Source organism: Zeus faber, assembly GCF_960531495.2.
Source record: "Zeus faber genome assembly, chromosome: 10".
Classification (NCBI taxonomy): Eukaryota; Metazoa; Chordata; class Actinopteri; order Zeiformes; family Zeidae; genus Zeus; species Zeus faber.
Genome location: NC_137199.1, coordinates 4151631 through 4165869, shown reverse-complemented (window position 1 = coordinate 4165869; position 14239 = coordinate 4151631). Strand labels below are relative to the sequence as shown.

Here is a 14239-nt window from a genome sequence, read left to right as displayed (position 1 = left end):
GTTGAAATGCATACGTTACTGGAGATAGTTACCATGGTGCCCTCTATTGCCTTCACCGAGTAAACGACGTTCATGGGCTGTAGAATCCTAACGTCAATTCTCATTGAACAAAACTTGGATCAATAAAGGATGCCCTTATCCTGACCTTGACATCTTGTTGTGGTGATTTTTTTCAACTGTACTGCGATATATTGATATGATTTGACTTGCTTAAAAACCTATTAATTCACCTTTGAATTAGAAATAAAGCAGCCTTTTTTTTTTTTTTTAAGCAGACAGGTCTAGGCCTTGGGGAATATTGGGAGATATTTAAATGTGCCCTTTCTCCTTGAATAAAAGCCCAAAGTAGAAAATAATCTTTATTTCAACTTTAAAAACAGCACATTTAGAAAAGGCAAAGATGAATAACAAAACCGTTGGACTTATATCGGACAGAACTTTGGACATTTCTCGAGTACTGTGAAGTCAATGAGAACAAACATTTTCTGGTGTCGGGACAATTCTTGTCCAGGAGAGGGTTTGTTAGCATTGTGTGACAAACGATTACTTTAGCCTTGGATTAAAAACGCTACGGCGAAATGCAGTTCATTTCAATGTAGGCAAGGTTACTTAAGACGTCTAAAATCTTATACACCGATTGCAAAGACCATAGCTGGAGGGAGATGGAATTGTCTATATTACAGGCGTGAACTGACAGCGGACTACAACTACTACAACTACAACTTCCCCGCCTTCTTGAACTTGCTGAGCAGTCCGTCATCTGCTCTCAGGGGGAAGCAGAGGGTGCGGGTCTTGTAGAACCCGGGGTCTGACTGGAGGTTCTGGATGACATCGGCGAGGAGGTGGGCCCGCTCCACACTGCAACCACGCACGTCGAAGGCCAAGGCGGTGAAGTGGATGTGCAAGTGGTAATAGGACGGCTGGTAGTGCAAGTAGACCCTCAGCTTGCTGGCCGGGAGGCCGTAGCGCTGCAGGATGGCCTCCTGAGACGGAAAAAGGGGATGGTCTGTTCAATATCATAAAGAAGCTTTTTAACACCTTATCTTTTCAAGATATGCTTTAGCACTAAGTTCACAGAGGAGCCTCGCACTCAATCGCACCATGCCCTTTCTGGAGATGTTCTGAAGAAGTGGCAGATGGTCTGCCGTTAGGTCCCTGAGACTCTTGATGTCCCTTTGGTGTACTATGGCAATCAGGTACAGATCATCAAGCTGGAAAAGAAGAGATCAAATCAAGCAGCATTAGAAAGCTGAATACAGGGTTCAAAACAACATTCAAGAACTTCAAATACCTTTTTTAAAGCATAATCTTAGCCCCCCCCCCCCCCCACACACACACACACCCACTTTCAAGCACTTCAGCACAAAAGTGTCTATTTTCATGCTATTCCAGCACTTTTATTTCTGAGGGCGAAAATCAAGCACTTCATGGACCCAGTGAGAACCCTGTGAAAAAGATATTAGCTCACTTAGCTCAGCAAACTGGGACATGAGGCAGAAGAAGACCGACAGCTGATCTGCTCGCTCACCTGTTTTTGGTCCCATTTGAAATCAGGCAGGAGGACGAAGCCGACACCCGGGTCCGGGTCTTCGTAAACAATCCGTTCAACTTCCGCCTTCTTCTCCAGGATATTGTGGACCCACTGGTGGAAAGAGTGGGCGGCGACACCATCAGGGTCAACACGCTTGGCAGCGACACCAGAATTGAATGGACAGGGTAGTGCCAATGACACTGACCTGCACACTGAAGCTCTGCTCCTGAATGTAGGGCAGCGTGATGGAGAGATAGTCCTCTCCTGACTCCTCCACCAGGAAGCTCTCTTGAATCTGGTATTTCTTCACATGTTTCTCTGTGGCAGGACAAATCACAGTGGTCTTCATCTCTGCATGTAAAAAAACAAAAAAACAAAAAAGAATAGCATTTACATTTGGTTTAGAATTTTGATCAACTTCTAGTTACCAAAGTAGAACATTACGACTGCACATGGTGATTTCCAAGTCAAAGTCCAATGTTGTACTGAAAGGACGACCGGACCCAACCTGAGCACCAACTGGAACAAATGACCAATTTTGACATTTGTACATTGGATGCGATCCTGAACAGCATCTATAGGCTGCCTTGTGTATTTTAGATGATATCGATAAAACACAGCATGCAGGATCACACCGTTGAGGTGAGCAGGAGGCTGGAGCTGATAGGTGCTGTAGATGTCATTTTGCATCTCCAGCTTCAGCTTGGCTCCAGAGAGCATCTCAGCCAGGGTGTCCTCTCTGATGGGGGTCTTCTCAAGGATAACCACTGCCTCCCGGTCCGCCAGCTGAGGACAGAGGACGAGGACAGTTAAAATGGGCAGTTTCTATTTTATTCCATCCAATCGGATAAATCGTTGACAGAGATCCTTGCAGACAAAGGTAGTTCTTAGAAACTACTGTGGGTGCAATGGGTAGAGCAAGAAAAGCAATGTCATGAATGTCATAGCATGGTTAACATAAATAAATAAATAAATACATATGTATGTATGTATGTATTTCAAGATATATACACACACACACATACACACACACACACACACACACACACACACACACACACACACACACGATCCATTATAAATAACATAAGAACTACAACGGCAGAACTTTTGCAGTGAGGGCTTTCATTTTGAAAAGCTGCCCACCTGCTAGCCTGTGATGCTAATGCCCCAAACCTGGTGGGGAAGGAACGCTCTTTAGGCAATCACAATAGAAAAACAAAGAACTTCCACCTTTGAACGACACGGAAATAAATGACGTAACGTAATGTAGGAAGAAACGATGGCTTCACATTAAAGTTCGTGAACATCACACTTCGCCGCATTTTTGGCGATCTTCCATTGTTACTGTTAACTGTTTTCACTTGACGAATGGCCACATCTCAAAACGAGCTTTGAGGTAAAAACGGACACTATCAAAGTCCGCCGTTGTAAACACCGCATCTTGTTTTCTTTCGGTAGGTTGCGGACCCCATTGACAACCAACCTTTCCATGAATGAAGATAGTTTTCTCCAATGCGGAATCTCTCAGAACGGTGGTCGTCTTGAAAGCGGCAAGGATATTTCTGTCCGTGCGTCCCTCTCCATCTTGGCCAGCCTTGTGGTCGCTTCTGAATCTCTTCGCTTTTGCCGATGGCTCGTCACTTCCAACGGCACTGCCCAGCGTGGCGTCCGCCATGTTTGTTGACAAGGAATGCCGCCGTTTCCAGGACGAGTGAGCGCGGGCTGAAGTTTACGTCACATACTGACGTTCTCACGGGTGCGTTCGTGGATGCCGGAACTCGGAAAACTCAAACCCGGAAAAGTCACAGTGACATGGGGCGCACACGTCAAGTTCCTTTGCATCATTTTAACGTTAACGGTTTTAACGGTTAAACGTTCGTGTAGGACGATCTGTAGCTCGTAGAATTCACAAGTTTGCCAAACAAACACAACTTGACTGCGTGCGTCCATGTTTTCCCGAACAGAGGCGAAGGGATACATTACGCTCGGGCGTGGGTGTTACCGAGTCCAACTGGGAATTGACGATCTTCGCGTTTGTGCGGAACGCAGCATCACAACGTGTTTGTCATTTTTGACATTGCTTTGAATTGACGCCTCGCATCTCTCCATCCAATAAATCATACGAAACTCAACCTCATGCTATATCCACAAAGCCTCTGAAGATTAATCTGCTTGTATTTATTTTATTTTATTTTTTATATTTTACGCGATTTTATGCCAATTACTCCACACGGGCCTATGTTTCTGTTCGCTATTCTATCAGCAGATGATTCCTCTCACATTTTTGTATTATGTTGTTCAATAAAATGTTCTTTTTTCGCAGTGAAAACATGTATTTGTTCATTTTCTTTTTGTATTTCTTACTATTTACATCATCCTGACAGGTATAACATAAGAGAAGATAACATAGCACTTTATTTATCCCCCGAAGGAGAAATTCAAGCGTTGCAGAAGCTCAATGGGAAATTGTACATAGGAACAGGAGCGATATACAGTGTACATACAATAAGCAATCGACAGTGAAACATTGAATAAGTAATAATAATAATAATAATAATAATAATAATAATAATAAGAAGAAGAAGAAGAAGAAGAAGAAGAAGAAGAAGACTATATGGCTCAGACTGTTAAAGCATATATATTTAAATCAAACGCGAGAGAATAGTGTTATTGTCGTTATATCAAATGACCGTGACACACAGTCACACAGACACTAGTTATTTCTATTGGTCCCTATTTTGTCGACGTTTTACAATGTTACGCTATGAATAAAGTTTAAAAATAGACACGAAACCCATACATTTGATGTGTAACGCTATTGTTTTTTTAAATTAAAATAAGAATACTTATTATTATTATTATTATTATTATTATTATTATTATTATTATTATTATTATTATTATTATTATTATTATCTTTTGCGTTTCGGGAAATGATTGGCATTACGTATAACTACGTAACGGAACAACGTTGGTGGGTGGGGCGACATGTAAAGCGACCAATTAAATCAGACGAGGCTGCAGACGCCGACAATCAGGAAGTTATTTAATGACCAAACGCGCCGCTCTGTGTTGACACTACCTGATGGTGGCGGATGGCGCCGGAGCTCCTCCAAATACCATATTAAGTCCCCACTACTAAGCGCCCCTTTTTTTTTTTTTGAACTTTTCCAGCAATATGTTTTCACCGCTTCAAAGATGTATTTGCCTGCTGGTTCTCTACATTTTGACTCCCCGGGCCGTGGAAACCAAAGGTAAAAATCACCAGACGCTCACTAACTACAGTATCCGGGGATGAATAAATGATCTATCCAATCTACCATAGTTCGGTGCCTCTTAACAAACCTAACATCATGTCGTCTGCGCAAAGTGCAGCTGAGTGAGTTGCTGCTTGGATGAATAGTCCACTGTGGACCGTATCAACATGCTTTTCTCATTCCAGAGAGGAGGAATGTCCTTTTCATTATGGCAGACGACCTCAGGACATCATTGGGCTGTTATGGAGACCCAGTTGTAAAATCACCAAATATTGACCAACTGTCTTCCAAGAGCCAGGTGTTCCTCAATGCCTACGCTCAGGTATCTTTCATTTATCAACCATATTTCTTCTTATTTCTTTACAAATGATCATTAAAGTTAAAGTATTGTGTGTGTCTGTGTGTCAGCAAGCGGTGTGTGCTCCCAGTCGCACTTCCATGTTAACTAGCCGCAGACCAGACACTACCAGACTCTACGATTTTAATTCATATTGGAGAACACATGCTGGAAACTACACTACCCTGCCACAATATTTTACATCCAGAGGGTACATCACCAGGTCTTTGGGCAAGATATTTCATCCAGGTTAAGTAACTTTTTATGAAATCAATTATTTGTACTTATTTTTATGTTTTTACCTCAATATTTGGACCATATCAAGATGGAGTAGTTTTTATCATATCGATTAATCACTCTGAACTCTGGTAATTTAAAATATAAAAGAACATTTATTTTGCTCAAATTATGGTTTTAATGACTATTTTGCTATATTTAAACATAGCACACCATGCAAATGTCAAAATTTAAACACCATACCACTGACTATGAGCCATAATACTGAAATAATGCCCAGCACCCATAATGGACTTTTTGTTTGGTCTTCAGGCGTCGCCTCCAACCATACTGACGACTACCCCTATAGCTGGTCTGTTCCTCCGTATCACCCACCCTCATTTAAATATGAAAATAAAAAGGTGAGCTCATCTCCTCGAATCTCCAGTTATTTAAGTTTTGTTTTGTGTCTGTCTTCCTTCCTTTTCCAGATGAAATTAATATATCTAGCTTTAAATTTGAATGTTTTGCATAGTCCGTTTAGTCAAACTCAACATGGTTCCTGGCTAAAACCATGTCACAAAGAACATTTTGGGGTTTTTACAATTGCTGATGTGCACACCTGTTTTATTGGCTATCCTCTAATATCAGTATAACTATTACAGTACAAATATTAGCAATATGTGAGCAAATATTGCTTATTTTTTGCTTTTGCACAGCTGTAGGAGAGAGCAAGTAGTAGTTCCCAATAAGCTAAGCCGCTAAGCCAGATTTCAGTGGCTCTCTGTACTGTATGTACAGAACAGTACAAATTTGTAAAGCAAAATTTAAGAAAAACATTTACATAAAACACTGGTATGGATATGAATAGAGGTTCAAGCTCATTAAGCATGCCTATGTTTTCTGTACACAGTGTACAGTGTACAGGGGAAGTGTTGGAAAGTGTGTAGAGGAAGATCTTGGAGAAGATGCGCTCAGTGAACATGGACCGTTTATTGATGCAAACAGAGGAGACTGACTGTGAACCAAACACACTTCCCATTTTTTATTTCTAGATGTGCAGAGGATTGGATGGTAAACTCCACGCCAATTTGCTGTGTGCTGTGAATGTAACAGAACAGCCTGCAGGAACCCTTCCTGACCTGGAGATTACAGAGGAGGCGTTAAAATTCCTCAGCGCTAGGGGCATGGATGATGCTCCCTTCTTCCTGGCTGTGGGCTTTCACAAACCTCATATTCCGTTCAGGATACCGCAGGTACAAACACATCCCCTTTAAGTATTCAGAGTTCAAGCTTCATGTGGATGGTTTTGTTTTTTTCATTGTCATTTTTCAGAAAATGTGTCATATTTTATAGTAAGTGTTCTCATTGGCCTGCTTTTATATGTGATTCATTTAACTCTCTGTATTTGTATTCTTTGGCCTTCCCTTGTTTAAATAAAGGTATCTATCATCCTTTAACATTGACTTGATGCAGTGCTATATTTATGTGTTTCAGGAGTACCTGACCCTGTATCCCATAGATCAAATGACACTGGCTCCTGACCCTGCTGTTTCGCCACTCCTTCCTCCTGTGGCCTATAACCCCTGGATGGACCTGAGGAAGAGAGAGGATGTGTATGAGCTCAACACCAGCTTCCCCTTTGGACCCATCCCTAAAGACTTCCAGGTATGTATTGTCCCCCAAGGTCAGTCTGCTTTATTTTTCTATCCACTTAGAACCATCCATTCCATACCTCCTAACCCATATTATATCTATTTCAGCCCATCATCTATGTCTTTATAGTTAATCTCTCGGGAGGCCATTTTAATTTCAATAAATAAGTCTATGGATAAAATATTGAATTTGACTATTGGACAAACTCCTGTTACTGATTTATACAAAAATACAACGAGAAGAACTTTGTTGAGGCTGGTCATTCTTCAGTTCTGGGGTTTTTCTCCTTCCCTGATATCTTTTCAGTTACGTATCCGTCAGCACTATTTTGCCGCCGTTTCCTACGTGGATGCCCAGGTGGGAAGAGTGCTCAGTGCTCTGGATGAGGCTGGACTTGCCAACCATACCATGGTGGTCTTCACCTCGGACCATGGTGACTATATCTTCACACAAACACGCCACCAATGTTTTTTATTTTATTTTTAGATGGACCTGAAATTTGTTATTATACAGTAGGGTTGAGCGATTAATGAAATTCAAATCGACATCACAATTTAATACAATGCAATCGTCAAATCGCAAAGGCTGCAAAAAAGAAGACGAAAAAAAAAGAAAAAAAAACTTTTTTTTTTTTTTTTATGATATAAAAGAAAAATTTGCGGTGCCCCCCCCCCCCCCCCCCCCCCCCCCCGGGGCAGGGATAGGGATTGATCAGAGCGCAATCTGCGCACTTGTCTCCTTCTCGGACAGTACAGACGATGCACCCACCAGAGATGGGGTGCCACAACTGTGTCTTTCTTTATTTTATGTCTCCTTATGGAATGAAACAGTGTGTTTGTTTCTCTGACTCTCTCACCCCTCTCTTACCTGCTGGCAAAGCCCGGAAAACGCAAGGCTTGAAGTTAAATCAATCAGTCAATATTCTACTGTGATTGAAGGTTTTTGTTTTTACAATTCAATAGTTAAATAAGGATACAGTATGTTATTCATATCCATTCAATTCTCATTTCATCATAACACGTAGGCCTGGCCTACAGGAAAGTGCAGTTCATATGTTGACTGTGTCCAATGTTGTGTTGGTCATGCTATAATGATTTATTGCTTGTGTTTAGAGAATAATACAGAAGATGAGGAACTTTAACAAATCGCGTACTAAATCACAATATTGGTCTAAAGAAATCACAACTAAGTTAGGGTCAGCCAAATCGTTTTGCCCTATTATATAGCGATGCAGGTTCATTTTCTAGTCATTGCTTTTTGGCAATCTTTTTAGAAAATATAAAATTTCAACCAATAAATGTCCCATCCAACAAACTGGGTAAACAAAAATAACTCAAAATTCAGAAATGACACTGAATGAAATAACTCTTAATTTACGGCAATTAATTTTGAAAGTTCACTGCTAATTAAATTTGTATCAATATCAAAATGATTAGCAATGTTAGAATTCAAGTACTTGCTATTTCAAATTAATAATAGCTTTATTGGATGGCCTACTCCCACCCACTACTTTAAGACAAGTCTATTTATGCCATTTCCCTTAAATCGGCACATGTAAATTAGCTTATTTGTCGTGTTTGTAATGTAAATTGAGTTTCGAAGTGGATTAGAAATGATTTATTGGATTACGATGAAATGGGTTCCTTCCTGATTCCTGAACATTTCATATTCAATTCCCCTTGAACCACTAGATGGCAGTGTAGTGACAGCACTGTGTGCGTTTACGCCACACGAACACACATTTGGTGAAGCGGGTGCCTTTACAAACTGGAAAAATCTCTGTATTTTTAATTCCTCCACCACATCCTTCATTCCATTGTGACCCAGAAACATTCTTTTTTTTTTTTTTGTCTTTTTGGCCCTCTCTCTGTCTTGAGGGAGCCGAGAAGATAAGAAGCTGCTTAAAACCTCTCCAGGCATTCAGTGGAGGATGCTCCTGTGTAGCCTCTCCAGAAAGTAAACCATATCATTATTTCACATGCAGCAGCAAACAACATAATGCTACGTTAATTAGGGAGGGAGGGGTGCGAGTGGGGGTCTGTATTGCATCGCCTCTGAGAGAGCACACAAGGAGACTTCACTTTTGTGTTGGAGTGCAAATCTAGTGATTCAGTGGAAAAAGTTTGTTATATTTTCCTTCGCTTCTATGAGGTAGTTACTCAAAACATTCAAAACAAGTTCACCAAAACCAGGAAATGTAAGCCTCCTACCCTCCTTCCGTGTGGGTTGTTTATTCCCCTTTGACACGTCTTTCTGTACGTTTTAGCGTTATTTGAAAAGGACTACATGCTTGTTTTGCACTGGCCCACCAGCCAGTGTGCTGGTTTTCCATTGACACTCACGGCAGGGGGCTCGCTACCACGGCCAAGGCGTAAAGACTCCCCCCACCTCTGCGCTGCACTGGCGTTGTGGTTTCCTGATTGGAAATGTGCCTTCTCTCCCCGTCGCCTTGGGCTCAAACGTGGTTCTGCTATCCAACACTTTCTGTTGTTTCTTGTCCTGAGCAAAATCCCGAGGAATAAAAGAAAAAATAAAGTCCTTCTTGTTTGCATGTTTAGTTTGGTTTTATTTCTTCTACTACAGCTTCTACTACCTTTACTGGAATTATTGTTGTTTTTATTCTTTGTTGTACGGTATCTCTACTCCAGGCTGGTCCCTGGGTGAACACGGAGAATGGGCCAAGTACTCCAACTTTGACGTGGCGACGCGCGTCCCCCTCCTCTTCTACGTTCCTGGGGTCACCGAAGCTCCCGATTTGTTGGGAGAGGACTCCACCTTTCCCTTCGTTGATGTATTCAGCCCGTCGGAGAAGAGATTTAAAGGCAAGACCGTTTACCCTTTGGTACTAAAAGGGGGGAAAAAAAGCAGTTCAAATGATTACATACGGATGCTCTTAAATGAGTGGCTGGCTGATTTAGACGTATGAGGAAACAAGTCACTCATCATCTTCCTTTCTGCGTCCAGCTAAGAGTGTGGTCCGAAACGTGGCGGAGCTGGTCGACGTCTTCCCCACAGTCTCCTACATGGCTGGCCTGGGAGCTCCACGGCCCTGTCCAGATGTCTCCTTCCAGGTAGTTAAGAGATGAATATTTGTCCATAGAGATCTCCTCCATTTTTAACAGCGGCCAAAGGGATCCTTCAGTGTCTTCAGTGTTTTCGACTTCCTCTGGTTGTGTTTTTGTTTTTCGCCCCTAGGTTGAACTGTGTACGGAGGGAGACAACCTGGCCTACACCTTCAGACGGAGAGAGAGGGGGAAGGACGAAGAGGACATCGCTTTCAGCCAGTACCCCAGGCCCTCTGACACCCCCCAGGTACAGACGGAGTGGTGGTGGAAGGTGTGGTGGTGGGGGGGTCAGAATTAAGGGATTCACAGGTGTGTTGAAGGTTGTATTCACAGAGAGAGGACGAGAGCGTCGCTATCTAAACTGATGCCTCTGCATCGCAAAACGTCTGCTCCAGCTATATTATTAAAGGGCAGAGATTTTGGTGCTCAAACTGGGATTTGTTAAAGCAGCACTGTAACTTTTGGGGGTTTGCGCCCCTACAGTTTATAAGTGCAATTACACCACTGTCGTAAAATGATTTATTTTACCGGACAAATTTGAATCTTATCGGTCACATTTCAATAACAGTCTACGTTACAAACGCAGATATAACGTACAGCTCGGTTGCAGGGGCCCTTGCAAGGACCTCGCTCGGCTCTAGCTAGCGCTCGCCCCTAGCTCCGGGGGAGCCATGGGCTGGGAGAGAGGGCGTGGGTATTGGGCCCCCTGCTACCGGTGTGGGTACCAGATGTGCTCTGCCTGGCAGATGAGCTCGCGAGTCAGAGGGTGAAACAAACCCCGTGGCTCAATGAAAGTGACGTGGGACGTGTCTCATCCGCGCCACTGAGGTGGAGCGGCTACGTTTCATATGATAATACCGGACATTTTGACAGGCAAGTTTATAATTTATCGGGGTTTTTTTGCCAGGCAAAAAAAACTGCCTAATTTCCAGAGCCAAACATCACAGAAGAGGCATATATTACAAGTCAGTGTACCATCAAAATGATTTTGAGGTTGTTATTTTGAGGTAAAGAAGTTACATAGTGCTGCTAAAACAGAGGTAAATATCTTTGCTGTGTCTTGCTATAGGACTGTCTCCCAAAAAAATGCGCCATTGAAGCTCCGATTATGCTTTTCAGTGGTTTATTGGAGTGGAGAAAATTAAACTCGTGGCTCTCCTATTGGTTTCAAGTCTTGTTCAGATTACTCAGTGAATCTCTGGAGGGGTGTTTATGGGTGTGACTGCAATTGCCACTTCATTAGAATTTTCTTTGACCGATTGCCGCACTTGCAACCCTTATCTGCCGCTGTAAACAAACACACCAAACAACATTGGGAGTGTTGAGTGCGGGCCTGCGCTAGCTTTTAATGTCTTCGGCGAACAAGGTTTTTCTAGCGGACGCCCCGCTTGCATAAACACAAAGTCCTCTAAATGATAATACAACTGTTCATTCATATGGAACCGGCCGAATCATCTGATCCTCGTATCTGTGCTCGTTTCAACGCCTGCCAGCGGCACGGGATCGGTGAATTTAAGACGTGCAGGTGACTCTTGTAGCCGCGGCGGCTAAAAGTCTGTGCGCGGTTGGCTTGGCCAGCTGCCATTAGCTCATCAGCAGCTCTGCAGCGACCTGGCAGGTGCAGGGTTTCAAACCACGGCAGTGGAAAGGTAGTTGCACCGGTAGCAGCGGGAGAGACGGTGCCCATACCACTTTTCCGTGTTGATCCATTAGGTGAACTCCGACCTCCCCAACCTCGAGGACATAAGGGTGATGGGTTACTCTCTGCGCTCCTGGGACTACAGATATACCCTGTGGCTGGGCTTCAACCCCGAAACCTATAAGGTAGCGGTAAAAAGCGGCACATTCATAAAAGTGACGACATTAAAACCCCCCCCCCCTCCCGCGCATCAAGTTTCTCACCATGTTTTTTTTTTTTTCTTTCCCCCCTTCCTCTCATGGAGGTGAACTCGAGCGACGTGCACAGCGGGGAGTTATATATGCTGGAGGAAGACCCCGGCCAGGACAACAACCTCTACGACGGCTCCGATCTTGGCCTGATGATGAGGAAGATGACCGGCCTTCATCGCGTGAGTTGATGGCATTATTAGCCCTTTCAGTCATTACAGCGTGATGTTGCACGGTTCAGATCTTACTGTTGTGACATTGCCGTGTTGTTTTCTGACCCCCCCCCCCCCCCAGCATGTGAGCCTGCAGAAGAGCATGAGGCTGCAACTCCTCTACCTCACAGCAGGAATAAAAACGAGTAGAAGGAAGGCGTGACGCTTCGGGAGGAAGAGACTATAATGGGAAAACACAGATTTGGAGGAGGGGGGCGTTGAAGCCAGCACGAAAGGGAAGAAATCTGGACTGCTCTGTTCTGTCTGTTAAATCAAGCCATGGAGTCTTCAGACTTTGGAACTGGGATTATGTCCAACAGTATGTTTGCCACAGGGAACGCCCTTTGTTGCGTTTTGATACTGACAATGTTTAAAGTATGAGAGGGTAACATTGAGCCACTGGTTGCGTCGAAGTTGTGCGTTGGAAAAGTTGTTCTGGACTTTGAGCCACACACCCAGTTTACCAGGCAGTGGCTAAAGCAGTGTCTGCCCAACGTCTCGCAAAATACGGAAAAGTGACTGGGTGGTGGAAAAGAAGCCTTGACATTGGAAGCAAGGCTTTGTTTCCATTTCTCACTCTAATAGAATTTACAAAGGCTCCTTTCACATTTTTGATTGTCCATTCATATACTGTGTGTATATATAGCACAATTAACATGTAGTACTATAGGAGCTATGGAGCCTCCTTCACATCATTTGAGGCATTTTTACATCCAAACAATATTCTTATCAAATCAGAGATTCAACTGCCTTCGCTCTTGTCGTTATGTTGAAACCATATTTACGTACTGTATTTATTCAGCCTAGATGTTTGGTGATAGATTTTTATTTTCTTTTTGCCACTTAAACAAAGGGATTAATGACAAAGGGGAATCTGTGTAGATTTGCACTGTACATCATGAAATGTTCTTATTTGTGTACAATATTGCAAATATTACAAAATGGAAATCTGATCAATTTCATGATTGAGATATTTGGGATGTTCTGTGGAACTGGAGTCCTTTGCGTTCCATATTGAAGTTTGCGGCATTGAACTCTCTCAGCAGTTTCTTTCTGTGTTAGATGTAAATATTTTGTAAGTGTCAGTGATTGTTGGCTTTTATTGGTTTAGGAGGGAAACAAACTTGTTATCTGGGTTAAATTAAAGATATCGATACAATGTCTGCATGTGCATCAGAAGGACCTCCCATGCTGCCTCTCCATCATGCTTGTCGGTAGTTTTAAATTATTTTATTTATTTATTCTTAATGCAGGCGAAGGGGAAAACCAACAACTCTATGCAGTGGAAATAATTCACATTGGAGACTAGGCAAGGACATGTTGATAAATATATTTATGTGCTCAATCGATTTTTGGATTTGTTTAAAAAAAACATTTCTGTGAATCATCTTTAATGAAGTGTGTGTGTGTGTGTGTGTGTGTGTGTGTGTGTGTGTGTGTGTGTGTGTGTGTGTGTGTGTGTGTGTGTGTGTGTGTGTGTGTGTGTGTGTGTGTGTGTGTGTGTGTGTGTGTGTGTCCCTCAGATAGAATTCATTTTTGGCTCTGAGCGCAGAAGGTTAGAGCTGGCTAGTGAGGTCCTCTGAGACACCATTATGTTTACTGTTTTCTTCCTCCTTCTCTCCCTCTCAGCCTGCTTTCTCTAAACCACTCTGGAGTGAAGCGGTCGCATTCATTTGTAGCGCTGTCAATTCAATAAGCGAAGGCTTGCAAGGAAACCAAGCTGATGACATTGTCATTGCCTTTGGTGGCAATTCAAGAATTGTAATTTAATTCTTTCTTAAGGATGGGTTCACCGGTTTTCGATGCTGGTCTTATTAAAATGTTGCTTCCCTTCCTCTTAATGGTTCATGGCACAACCTCGCTGAGTGCATTACGATTGAGGGACTTAACACTCTGCTGCACCTTCTCATCGTGCATTAATGTGGTCTGATGGGGGCAGACGTTTAAGCCTTGATTAAAAAAAAGTTGGACTGGGAAGCTTACAATTTAGTCAGACTTTGTTATACCGAGGGGAATAAAATGGAAAATGACCGCAAACTCCATTATATCAGGTGTTTACTTTCTCTGACATTCTG

The 14239-nt window shown here is 42.8% G+C and overlaps 2 protein-coding genes across 2 annotated transcripts; one reads left to right on the top strand and one right to left on the bottom strand.

Moving 5' to 3' along the window:
• Positions 1-383: 383 nt before the first annotated feature.
• Positions 384-3209, bottom strand: dcps (decapping enzyme, scavenger; the record flags this gene model as incomplete). The annotated part of the gene is made up of 6 exons (XM_080008321.1): positions 384-983; positions 1101-1211; positions 1529-1642; positions 1737-1882; positions 2167-2317; positions 3018-3209. The coding sequence occupies 6 exons, from the start codon at positions 3207-3209 to the stop codon at positions 717-719; spliced, it is 981 nt and encodes a 326-aa protein (XP_079864447.1). The 3' UTR covers positions 384-716.
• A 1528-nt stretch (positions 3210-4737) lies between these two features.
• Positions 4738-13429, top strand: ids (iduronate 2-sulfatase). The gene is made up of 13 exons (XM_080008626.1): positions 4738-4788; positions 4977-5113; positions 5200-5377; positions 5678-5766; positions 6400-6600; positions 6842-7012; positions 7307-7433; positions 9649-9822; positions 9965-10071; positions 10196-10312; positions 11779-11889; positions 12009-12134; positions 12247-13429. Exons 2-13 carry the CDS (start codon positions 5000-5002, stop codon positions 12325-12327), a joined length of 1596 nt encoding a protein of 531 aa, XP_079864752.1. The 5' UTR covers positions 4738-4788; positions 4977-4999; the 3' UTR covers positions 12328-13429.
• Positions 13430-14239: the final 810 nt, after the last annotated feature.

Bases quoted from the DNA above. Each gene is read 5' to 3' on its own strand.
- ids (XM_080008626.1), top strand. From the start codon at position 5,000: ATGGCAGACGACCTCAGGACATCATTGGGCTGTTATGGAGACCCAGTT. The intron at 5,378-5,677 runs GTTAAGTAACTT...TTTGGTCTTCAG, and splicing joins GGGCAAGATATTTCATCCAG to GCGTCGCCTCCAACCATACT. The intron at 11,890-12,008 runs GTAGCGGTAAAA...CCTCTCATGGAG, and splicing joins TCAACCCCGAAACCTATAAG to GTGAACTCGAGCGACGTGCA.